At 31.9% G+C, this 13819-nt stretch overlaps 1 protein-coding gene across 1 annotated transcript in view; it reads right to left on the bottom strand.

The window, feature by feature from the left end:
• LOC140436376 (lachesin-like) overlaps positions 1 to 13819 on the bottom strand; it is a 514302-nt gene that overhangs the window by 197656 nt on the left and 302827 nt on the right. The window contains exon 6 of the mRNA XM_072525165.1: positions 5227 to 5355. Coding sequence (XP_072381266.1) covers positions 5227 to 5355 — 129 coding nt within the window. The remainder of the gene's footprint in view (positions 1 to 5226; positions 5356 to 13819) is intronic.

Raw genomic sequence — 13819 nt, 5'->3', positions numbered from 1 at the left:
TGTTCTATCATCAAATTTTTAATACGTTTCTGTTCCTCGTAAATTGGGCATAGTTTGGAAATCGATGTATGCTGTGTACTCTTGCAATGTATACATGATTTATTAAATTCAGAACAGTTATGTTCTTCAGTTTTGACAGATCCACATAAAATACAATGTTCTTGGCTGCTTTTGCACTGTTTTGATATGTGTCCGAATCTCAAACATCTATAGCATTGTGTGACCCTGCCTATAAACTTTTCCAAATTAAAATAAACAAAATTAACGGATATAACGGCTGGGTAATATGTTTCCTTCAAAGCTGACTACAATGGTCTTCTTAGGTACATACTCAGCTTTACCATCTTTTTCAATTTTCCTGTGCATTCGTCTGATGTCTAGAACCCTTGAGTTTGAATTTATGTTTTGTTTTAAATAATCAACGTCGTAACTTGTGTCAACGTCTCGGATCAGACCCTTGACCTCTAAAAGGTGATTAGGTATGAAAGCTTTTAAGTTTAATTCTTTTAAATTTTTATTTGTGACCAACTTATTAGCTTCTGCTATTGAATTTAATATTACTTTAACGCAATTTCTACCTATTCCCTTAATTTCCTGAATGTTTTGTACTTTTAGATTTTTGTGTAAAATATGTCCTACAAACATAGGATGCAAACGACCCAAACTTTGCTGATTAGTTTTTTCAACATATACGCAATAATTATTTAACAAGTACTTATCTGGATTTATCGAGTCAAATAGTTTTGGTTCGTCCTCCCTAGCACCTATTGTTCCCGTTTCCATGACGGCAGCAGTACTTTCCATATTGGAAAAACTATCACTTTCACAAATAACTCCACTATCACCATCTGGCCTCTTATTTTTTACGCTCCCCATGGCGGGGGCGAAGTTTTTAAAATCTAACTTATTTAAATTGTTTTGATAAATTTAGCAACATGAAGAAACAAAAACTTGAACACTAATTAATAACAAATCGGTAAGCCGGTTATTGTTGTTTGACTTCTCTCTTCGAAGGTTCAAACGATACTGCGGAAAAGTTTTAGGCATCTATTACCATACTTAATTAATACGGCTAAAACACTGCGATGGAATTGTCCAAGGGAAATCAAGTATCGCCCAATTAGTTTTTTTTTAATTTTGTAAAAATTGGTCACATCTTACGTAGCCCAGCGTATCTATCACTGTACTTCAAGCAATATTGCGGTATGTCATATATTAAATCACGCATTCCAGGGACAAAAATAAATTGATTGAATCCAACTTACCATAGTACAAAAGTGTACACAAAAAAAATTACAGCCCTTTGAAGTTACAAAATAAAAATTGTTTTTTTGCATTATCTTCTATTCTACTTTACATTTTTTAATAAAAATGGACACGTTACTTTCTTGTTCTGACAGCATTTTTCATACAAGAGAAACAACAAAATATAAGCGCACAGAAAAATTTTAAGTGGGGTGTGCAGCCTTAAATCCCCCCAAATTTTTAGTACGTTCAAATCAAATGAATTTTTTGGCATCATGAGTTTTACACATTATTTTAAAAAAATTTTTGCTTGCTATCACTTTTTTCAAAAAACAGTTTTTATTGAGTTACGGCCCTTTTCATTAACATTTATTAAATTACGTGCCACTAAATAAACGGCTTTAATGAATTAATAAGTACAAAAAATGTCTAGAACCTCTATAAATATGATATTAAAATAAATTTTCAAAATGACCCCCATTTTCTTCAATTCACATTGGGTATCGTTTTAATGAGAAAAGCCGAATGCGCTGAAAAAACATATTTTTCTGACGAAATTGATTTGCAGCTTTAATTATTCTAACCCTCAATTGTTGTTCGTCCTCTATTGTTACAGAATACATTTTCTCTCTTATAAACCCCCAAAAGCAAAAGTCCATGGGGTTAAAATCTGGACTTCTAGGTGGACAAGAAATAGGTGCGTCACGATCCCTTCCAATCCACCGACCAGAATACTGCCTCCAAAGGTATTCCCGGACTTCATTACTGTAATGCGGTGGAGCGCCATCTTGTAGAAACCACATGTTTTGCCTTATTGCAATATTCACTTCTTCCAAATAATCTTTGCCTCTTTGTAAATCGTTTGCTAGGAACTGCAAATAATTATTACAATTTAAATTGTGCGGAAGAAATACTGGGCCTATTAGATTGTTATCCACCATTCCTGACCAAACAATAACTTTGAAAGTCCTTCGGTGATGAGTCGTTTTTTTAGCGTGAGTTCATTTCTACTGAAGGTAGCCACGTCGGTAAACAAAATATTTCTAATAAAATTAACATTTCGAGTGTTTTTCATTAACAACCAATCGTAAAATCCAAACCTTTTAGGACAATATTCAACCAATAACTCTTGAATCGTTGCTAAGTGATAGGGTTTAAGCAGCTGATCCTTTAAACGCCTCCAAACCCTTACGTGAGGAACATTTAGTTGAGCAGCTATTACTCTTGTACTTGTTCCAGGGATTTTTTCAATGATTTCGAAAATATGTCTTCATCAGTTACATCCATTATTGGACGACCGCTATTGCTAGCAACTTGCGGTTGGAATGTACCCGTTTCCCGTAAACGACGATCAATGGTCAGAAATAATCGTCCATTGGGTGTATTTTGATTGGGGTATTGTACTGCATAACGCCTTGCGGTTGCTGCACTATTTCCTTGACATTCACCTACGATATTCCCGATAGTTTATTGAAATAATAATTTAATCTGATCCAACTTACCCAAAGTTAAATGCATATCTGCCATTTTCAGAAATGTGTAAGCCATTGTAATATCAAAATTTTTAATATTAATCTTACTCACACAATAAATGATAGCTTCAAATTATTGACTATTATTGATTAAACTGTTAGTAATTGTTGTATTCGTAGAAACTAATTGTAATTTTATGGCCAACTAGGAAAAAACTAGTTTTTCGAAAAAGTGATGAGGCAAAAAAGTTTTAAAAATAATGTGTTAAACTAATAATGCCACAAAATTCATTTGATTTGAACGTACTTAAAAGTTTGGAAGGAATTTGGGGCTGCACACCCCCTTAAAATTTTTCTGTACGCTTTTATTTTATTGTTTCTTTTGTGTGAAAAATACTTTTAGAACAAGAAAGTAACTTATTACAAAATGTCAAGTAGTTTAGAAGATAATGCAAAAAAACAATTTTTATTTTGTAACTTCAAAGAGCTGTAACTTTTTTGTGTACACTTCTGTACTAAGTTAAGTTAGATTCAATAAATTTATTTTTGTTTCCGGAATGCGTGATTTAATTTATGACGTACCTTTTTGAAACACCCTGTATATACCAAAAAAAGGAACCTCTTTACTGCTTTCATCGACGACAAGAACCCGTTTGAATCAGTGCCGCATGAATGGTTCATACATATATTAAAAATATAGGCAATGGTAACATAGTGATCTTTTTAAAACATATAATGTTAGAATGGAAGACAAAAATTTACTTCCAAATTCCTGGTGAAATCAATAACGAATCTGAAATTATTTCTATTTGTGTATCTGTGATGAGTGAACTTTTTTTTACTTGGAGGTAGTGTGAGCCGTATGGCTAAATATGGAATTTAATAAAATTATAAATAATTCGAATAGATAAATAAATAATACGAATAGACCAACAAAAATCGAAAGAAACCTATAAATCGTGAATTATGACAAGGATGTGTGCTTTCCACTTTAATTTTTATTATGTATTCAAAAGAATTGTTTAAAGAGGCATTAGAAGACGTAAATGAATATTTATTTAAGGAGCAGTTCTGAATAATCTTAGATACGCAGATGACACAATACTCCTTGCGGACAGCAGAGAAGGACTACAGATCTTGGTTGATCGCATTACCCAATACTGCGAAAGGTATGGAATGGCACTGAATACAAATAAAACAAAAATCATGGTGGTAAGCAAGAACAACATTGAGAAAGACAGTGTTTATGCTAAAGGCAGGGTACACAGATATCAGTACTTAGGTTGCGAACTAAATGAAGAATGGGATAGAAGTACGGAAATAAAATGGCGTTTTGATATAGAAGTGCTTTTAATAAGATGAAAGCAATATTATGCAATGGAAAACTCAACATCGAAATTAGAACTAGAGTATTGAGATGCTACGTGTTCTCTGTCCTGTTATATGGAGTTGAGGCCTGGACAATTACAGAGGCGACAAAGAAAAAACTCATTTACTTTGAAATGGGGTGTTATCGAAGAATGTGGAAAATATCTTGGACACAACGCATAACACATGCGGAAACGCTACGAAGAATGAAAAAAGATATACTCAACACTACAAAAAAAAAGAAAAATGCGCTACTTTGGTCACATACTAAGAAACGAGAAATACGAATTGATGCGGCTGGTCATACAAGGAAAGGTGGAAGGCAAAAGAGGACCGGGGGAAGGCGCACTTCCTGGCTGAAGAATCTGAGACAATGGAGCGGTAAAACGTCAATAGAACTTTTCAGAACGGCTGCAGATAGAGTCAAATGGGCCGTCGAGAACGTAACTACGTCCCTACTTGAACGAGTTTTCCTATATCTACCCTACCACCCTTGAATTAAATATACCTATTACAAAAGAAGTGTTTAACTTTAATGTTTTTTAAATTTAACTTTAGAGTTTTTTTATCTATATGGTACACAGCCAACTCTCGGAATTATCGCTTGTTAAAAAATTTATAAATATCTAATAAAATTAAATACATACAGTCTTCTTACACGTCTCTCTGATGATGAGTAGACCCTGAAATACGTGTAAGAGAATGGTACGAGTCTCGAATTAAATCTCGAATCTCGAATCTCGAATCTCGAATATATATATATATATATATATATATATATATATATATATATATATATATATATATATATATATATATATATATATATATATATATATATATTAATTCTAAAATTAAATTAAATTATTATTTTTTTGATTATATGACATCAAATATTTAGGACAATAAAACTATCCGTTAGATTCTTATCAGTAAGGTGTGTGCTCCAGAACACTAGCTGCTGTACTACCTAACTAAAACTCTAACTTAAACTTTTGAATTATACACAAAACTGTCAAAGAAATACCCGCAGTTCCGATTTGCAATTTCCGACAGACGCTCCCACAAAGTCGACTTATCAAAAATCGTAAAATTTCTAACAGATCTCGAGTGAGCATATGGTACAAAAAGGAATACTTACAAGTAATATGCAGAGTGATCCGCTTGCTCACTGCCGGAGGCACGTCGTTACTTGCGATGCATAAGTAAGCGCCCATCTGGCGCCGTTCGACCCTTACGAGATTCAGACTTGGACCTCGAAACGTATCGGCTGAAACAATAAAGTTTTTCAGTGTCCAGGTTTCCTTTACAACTGAACTCTGAAATTTAGCAGTTTCGATCGAATAGTTGTGGCGATAAGTTGCACCAACTCTCCCGAAATCGGGCAAAGTGTTGTATACAACTAATATAATGTTATAAAGGGAAATTCAATGACAATAAAAGTTCATATTCTGACATAAGATGCAACTACAACGTATTTTAATTAATGACTACACTTTATAAATTTGTTATTTTTGAAGAATTTAAAAGAATTTGATATTTCTAGTTCATATTTATATCAAGCTTGGTAGAATTTTTTTTTAAATCGAGAGATGAATAATGTTACCGTTAAAGAATAGGTAAATATATTTATAAGACTAATTTATAAGATCTATTTGCAACACCTATAATTACAGACTTCTTATGAGAGAATGGATGATGCGATTTATAGTTGAGATATATCGTGAATACCATGTTTATTTTGTGAACCAAATAGTTTCAATTGTGTGATTATTGCGATGTAAAATGATATCCAGAAAATGTATTTTATTTTTCTGTTCAATTTCCATAGTAAACTTTAGTTTTGGATGGTAACTGTTAAAATTATATAAAATTTCGACTGTCAATTTCTTACTTCTAACTCCCGTTCGATAATAACTGATCATCCTGTCAATTAAATCTATTCCTCCCATGGATTCGTTGTATTTTTTAACAATGTTGTCTTGGTACCTCAACATACTGGGAGTCCTTTTTTGACCATCTTTTACATTCATCTGAATGTTCTATTTGCAACGCAGTTGACGCTAGGATAACTGATTCCATATCATACCATTGGACTATGTTAATTTTTTTATTAAATCTTACATCTTTCTCAGAAGAACCACGACCTAATCGACTCATCGCCTTATCCGACGTTACATGAACTGCTTTGGGTATTTTGGATGTCATTATTCTACCTGTTAAAAAAATATTTTTGTTTAACATGTACCTACTAAGGTGGTGAAATATCTATCAATGAATACATGATTGTGTTCCTTCTAATAATGTTGTAGATAACTTAATAAATGCGGATGGACCAACACCTAACTTCTTAACATCATTATCATTCTGCAAAAATGTATTTTTACGTTGATAAATATCGAAGTCTAATATTAATCCTTCAGGAGTGGCGCAAAATTTTTTTTTAATCCTTCTAGATTAGGTTTACCTCGAAAAAATTGTTTTATGTTTTTACACGCCCGTAAAAGATATCATTTGTTCATCCACAGCAACCTTACTGTATCTTGGAAATGTCAAGCAACCTGTTCGTCTTCTTTCAACTAAACGTCAAATCTTAAATAATTTGTCAGCGTCTCTTTGACCAGCTTCAATAACTACTTTTAAACTGCTTCTGATTTGAAAATATCTATAACGTGTCATTGCTTGTTTTTGTTGCCTTTTTGTTGTCTTAGCACAAAACATTCTTATTTGTGGATATTTTAGACAGGGCGTTAGTATAGATATTCCAAGTATTTTTTTACCTCAGTTAAAGTAACGTTCAAAGGTTTTATTTTTTCTTGCAAAAATTTAATACTTGTACAATTACAAATATTCTGAAAAGCTGAATCATCAAAATACATACCGACGTAGTTTTCAACTTTCCAATTTTTTCTCTCGTGGACTATATCGATAATTCCAGTAACGTTTACATGCTGGGGGACAAAAACACTCATTTTGTGTCATTTATTTCGATTCTTAAGCCTCATTTTCATTCATTGTGTTTTACGTTATCGAATTCAGTTTTAGATGGTATTTCTGTGTCTTGCTTATCATCTGTATATTGCTGAGGTTGATTTCGATCAAAGCCGTCATCAAAATTTTCTGAATCTATAACGTCTATATCCGAATTTTCCAGACATTAAAGAAGTCTTTCATGGTCAACTTCGGGTCTTAAATATTTTTTATTAACAAAGACAACTGAAACATAAAAGTCTAATTATAATATTATGTAATTTACTGTTTTATTTGAAAATAAAGTTCCAATTATAGTTTTAAATTAATTTATTAACGATTCCTGTATAATAATACATAATATAATATGTATGCAAAAGGACCTGATGTCAATAAAAATGGACATTTCTGTTTTAGACAAAGAACAAACTTAAAATGGTTTGTTAAGACAACTACATTACAAAATTATCTCCTTACTATCAATTGTTCTTTACATCCACCTACCATGTTTATCGTTAGCTAAGTTAAAATGTGCTCTCAGCAATACGGAGCGCTGTTGCAAATGTGTAAAACATGTAATAATTATAGCTAGTTTTCGCCGAAAGTGTTTTCGCCGAAATATGAATGTTTGGTAATGCGTCACAACAACAAAAGATTATTCGGATAGCCATTTATATCGTGGAAAATCCAGTAACCCGTATATATTTCAAAGAGCGACACAATTTTTGGAAAGTGTATAATTAAGTTGTGGTTATAAAGGTATAAGGAATTTTATTATTCTTGGAACTTCAGAAAGAACAAACAAAATAAAGTTTAAGAAATTCTTTATAATTATAAGAGAGGTTGAATTTGGTAAGTTATATGGTATGGTTGAAAGTTTTTTTATTGGATGAAAAATAATGATGGAAGGGGGGAACGAGCCGATGTCTGGAATGAATGAGAAGATTTGAGGGGAGTGGTGTTTGTTCGATCGAAAGGAGAAGTCCAGTTTTGAAGACCGTGTGTTGGAAAAGTACCGCAGGTTGTGTTAAAAGTTACAAAAAGTAAAAGTGTTATTAGCAGAATAGTGGAACGGGTGATAGACCAAGAAGAGAGGTTCTTTTGAAAACTCCTTGGAGTCTGATGTGTCCAGTTGTGTAAGTAACGAGGAAAAGTTTGTTTGAATTTGTGGCACCGAGTCGATAAAAGAGATCCTTGGGTCATAAAAAGTAGAAGTGATTCAAAAAAAGAAAAGGTGGAGAATTGCAGTAGGAGAGGATAGGAACGAGCACTGTGGGAAGCAGTGAACAAGAAGGAGAGTAGAATTTGCAGAGTAGCAGAAACACATTGTTGGGGAACGAAGAAATAAGATTCTCTATTCGTATTCTTAGTATCATATAAATATACTAGGATTAAGAAAATTGCAATATTTAATATTATAATTCCTTTTGATAAAATAAATGATATTCATAATTTCTGTTGAACTTATGTGCGTATTTTTAGTTTCCCGTATCTATACCGATAAGGAAACAACTAAGAAATACTAGAAGCCACGAATGAAAGTGATTTATATAAAAATTAAGCCATGAGATTTGTTTTTTGTTTACGTTTTGATTTGCTTATTTAGTAAAATTTTTTTTTTTGATTAATTAATGTAGTTGACTCCCATCAACACCAACAGTTTCAAAGCAGATCATAACAATATATATATATATATATATATATATATATATATATATATATATATATATATATATATATATATAATTATGGAACTATGTAGATACTAAAAAAATTATACATATTTCAATTTTAATTTCTTGGTACAAGAACCCGCACTATAGAATAAACTCAATTTTTCGGATTTTTGTTGGATATGTAGATATAAAATCATATATATGTTTTGAAAATATCGTCGGCTGACTGTAAAATTTTGCTTTTTTATGAATGCTTTCCGAAAATAAGTAAAAAGTATGGTTGTACTAGACTGAGTAACACGGTCGGATACATAAAAACAAGACCATCGGGATTAAAATACCGAAAATCGAACAATGCTTTTCTTTTAACATATGAAAACAACGGATAATATTTGTAGACATAAGTTATTATCTATAAATAATATTACTAAGCTATTTACATAAAAACTGAGCTACTTAAAAATATAATATAGATTTGAGTTAAAAATTAACCGACGAAAATATTGATAGATTGCAAAAAAAAACACTTTTACTATAATTAGGACTAAAATTCATAATAATTCATTTAACGATTGGAAATAAAGGTTTATTATTAAGAATTAGAAATGTTGGTCCAAAATGGCTGAGTTCTATACATAATCAAACAATATTTAGTAATACAAAGATTTTAAGCTAAAGACTTTGTTAGGTTTATACTATTTTTTATAGTTGATCACTAGTGAGTGTGGTTACAGTTTGAAATCATATTTGATGACACAATAAACTAATTATTTACGAATGTGCCATTAGAAAAGACTTTAAATATTATAGTCAAGACAAAATTAGAGAGTAATAATACATTGGCAACTAGAATAAGACTAATCATATAAGCTATAATGGAGTTATCAACTTTATGTACTGATAATACATATTTTTAACTAAATAATGAATTCTATAAACAAAATTTTGGTCTAGCAATGGACTCTAGTTTATCTCCATTATTAGCTGATATGTTTATGGAAGATTTTAAAACAAATATTATTTCTAAACAAAATTTAAAACCCACAGTATGGTGTATATGTAGATGATGTATTCTCAATATGGCCTCATGGATCAGAGCTGTTAGACGCATTCCTGAATGATAAAACAATAAAGAACAGACAATAACATTTACCATGGAAAAGTAATATAATAACACACTACCTTTCCTGGATGTTTTAATCTCTAAGAACGATACAGGATATGAGACTAAGGTGTATAGAAAACCAACACACACCAACAGATATTTAAATTTCAAATCAAATCACAATATTATTATTAAAAAGGGAATCATTAAATCCTTATATGATAGAGCCGAAGTTACTTGTTCGAACGAAAGTTCGTTCTTGGAGGAAAAACATTTGTTAACATCTGTTTTATTAAAAAATGATAATCCTTTATCGTTTATGAATTAGGAATTTTCAACAATCGACCGAATAGAACAGAACAACTTAAAACGAGATCCTACCGCATACACAAGGAATAATACGAGCAAAATAGCAATACCATACATAAAAGGATTATCAGAAAAACAAGAAACGACAAAGAATTGCATTTTTAAAATACCTTGTGAATGCGACCAGTTTTATTTAGGTGAAATATCAAGGCCATTATATATTAGAATAAGTGAACATCAATCTTATATTCAATTGATAATTGTCTAATTCCTCAACCCGAGAACGCTAAATATCTTGGCATGCACTTGGATCGCCGTCTAACTTGGAAAAAACATATTTTTAACAAACTAAAACAGCTTAGACTTAAATTGAGAAATATGTATTGGATCATTGGACGCAATTCAAAACTATCTCTGGATATTAAAATTTTACTCTACAAGTCCATCCTCAAGCCCATATGGACTTATGGGATTCAGCTATGGGGCACTGCTAGCGTCTCCAATACAAACATCTTACAGAGATTCCAAAACAAGGTGCTGCGTGCCATAGTCAATGCGCCATACTATGTATCCAACGAGGGGATTCAATACGACATCCCCCTAGAATCCATGAAAGAAGCCATACAACGTTTTAGTGCTAAATACTGTAAACGAGTGCTAGTGCATCCTAATGCGTTTGCTCGACAACTAAATGTGCGGAACGTCTTTGAAGTGCGTAGACTAAAACGGCAATTGCCGTCCGACTTGTCCAACTAAACATAATAAGTGTATTCAAACTAATAAAATTTTAATTTTAGAATTGTAAAGAGGTTACTCACCAGAGTAACTCTCTACATATCTGCATTTTTTTACCATACCAAATGCTTAATGCCCAATGGCCAGATTGTTGTACTCACTTCGTTATTTATAAACGTATAGCGATATACGAGATATTACATGACACTATGGATGATAATAGACACACTATAAGGTAAAATTTGCTTTATTCACCTAAAGAAGGCCTCTGGCTAAGTACAAAATAAACAACTAGCCGAATCCTAGCATATGACTTATCAAATAAAACGACATAAGACATGTAGTAGATATAATAACGTGCCATCAAAAAATATATATTACAGATAACGACATTGTTTTGTTGACAATAGGAATTAAGATTTATTGCAATTCCATCTCTAGAGCAAATTTATTATAATGCCTTAAAACTAATTTTTTGGTTATTTTTTAGCCTTAATAGCAATACAAATAAATAAGTAAGTAAATAAGTAATATGCTTTATTGTCACTGAAAATTGTACAAATTTTATGGACAAAGCTTATAACAATAAGACAAGAAAGAAGAAAAAAATCAGAATAATATTCGTTTGTACTTTTAAATAAAAAAAAAACAATAAAATTCTTCCAAACTTAAACATAAAAAATACTACCTAATTAAGAACCTACAACCTTCGTAAAGTGTACCTAACAAAAAATAAAAATTAGGAAAACAGATTAATGGATTAAGGGCTCAAATATTCAACCTCCTTGTGCTAAACAGTAACCAAATCTCTCATACAGATTTCTCCTCATATTTTGAAGTAGGGTTGGTGTAATGCTTGCAGAGAAATGAAGTATTTTTGCCTTTAATTTGACTAGGTTTGTGGCCCTTTCAAACTGATGCCTATAAATGTTTTCTTTGAGAAAACATCAAAAAAAGAAATCGTTAGGCGCTAAGTCACAGGATCTAGCGGGCCATTTAATTGTACCACGTGTAATTATCAGTCGATCAAAAAACGTTTGATTGAGGAAGTCAATAGTTGCTTGTCAATGGAAACAATGTCGTGATCTGTATATATACAGGATATCAGATATAAGAGTATCAGATCATACTTTATATTTACTTGGTTTAGATGAAAGACGTTTATTGTTTTAAAAATTTAACGAGTGACTGCAGATTGCAATTGATTGAACCTTCCGTCGCATGCAACGGGCAGAGTTACAAGTCATATTATAAATTCCACAACATTTAATACTAAAGTCTTACATTACAGAGAACTATATTTTAACATCAAACAATCGTAATTTATCGCTACTAATGGAATATGTTAACTCTTTGGTCTTATAATCGACACTGAAACTAGTGATTCAATCCACCTGTTCCCGACGTAATAAGCACATTACCAGCAGAAATATTGATAAAGGAAGTAATAAAACTTCTCTCGCATTCAGCATATTTTCCAAATCTATCGCTTTCTGCAAACATTCCATCGATTCAGGCACACAGTAATTTCAAATGCAAAGAGTTGGAAAAATCTGTCCATCGAATCGAATGCTATTGCCATGTCAACAACGTGAGCCGGCGAATAAAATGTGTATTGTACTTTAAAATTTTCGTTAGATTCTAATCAGGTCACAGGTGTCTTTGCATTTTGATAGGTTGTTCGGAAAATATTTTCTCGGTTTATGAAATTCAAACAAGAATTCCCGGTTTGTTCTCTGAATGCAACGATGATGCTAATCGAATTAATCAAGGTTTTATGGTTTTTCGTTTGATCAGAAAAGAGAATACATTTCCGTATTATACAGCATGGATCTACCATTAATTTTAATAAATTCTGTAAAATCCAAATGGGTGATCTTCCCATTTTATTTTCAAGTAAAATTGTAAATTAAACACGTAATAATTAAACAATAGATTTTAACGTAAACGTTATAATTGCTGGCCAGGCACTAGGCCACTATTAAAAATAATCCAAAAAATAATAGAACAAAACAGAATTTCTCAAGAATAAAGGTCAAGGATCCTAATACCCCTTTTTAAAAACCGAGACCAATCGGATCCAGAAAATTACAGAGAAATTAATTTATTAAACACAACACTAAAATTAACAACACAAAAAGTGATTAGAAATAAAAAGGCAGAATTTACAAAACTGAATATAATTATGACACTATCAGAAGAACAACAAGTTTTTAGGTCGGGAAGATCAAGCACCGACGCTATATTTATAATAAGGCAAGTGTAACAGAAATCATTAGAATACAACAAACCGGCATATCTATGTTTCGTGGACCTTAAGAAGGCAATTGACCAGGTCAAATTAAAGGACGTTAGCCAACTATTGTTCACAAGGGAGATACCTCTAGGAATAATCAAAACGATCAAAAATATCTACCAAAACAACAAAATAAAAGTAATAGTGGAGGAAGAACTAATCTATCCTATTCAAGCTGGTAATGAGATAAGATAGGGAGATTTTCTGAGTCCTCTGTTGTTCAACTTGATAATGGATAAAATAATCAAAGAAGTAAGAACTTAAAAAGGATACCAAATGGGTGTTTGGTATCCTTTTTTTAGGATGGAGTTTTAACATCGAGGCATCACATTATCTAGCCACGGAAAGCTAAAACTGAAGTGGAAAAGTAAATAGACCAAACAGAGCCGCAGGCTTCCTCAATGAAACAATATGGAGAAATAAAAATATCGGGAAAGAAATGAAAGGCAGAATTTACAAAACAGTCATCGGACCTGACACAGAAAGGAAAAAAGGATGTTAGAAATAGCAGAGATGAAAACACATGAAAAATTGATGGCAAGACACTATGGGACACAGGTAGCAATACAGATATACGACGTAGATGCAAGGTGAAGAACATTAAGACCTGGGTAAGAAATAGAAGGGTAAAATGGAATGATTA

This window comes from Diabrotica undecimpunctata, chromosome 1 (genome assembly GCF_040954645.1).
Source record: "Diabrotica undecimpunctata isolate CICGRU chromosome 1, icDiaUnde3, whole genome shotgun sequence".
NCBI classification, from domain to species: Eukaryota; Metazoa; Arthropoda; class Insecta; order Coleoptera; family Chrysomelidae; genus Diabrotica; species Diabrotica undecimpunctata.
This window is presented reverse-complemented; position numbering and strand designations above follow the sequence as displayed.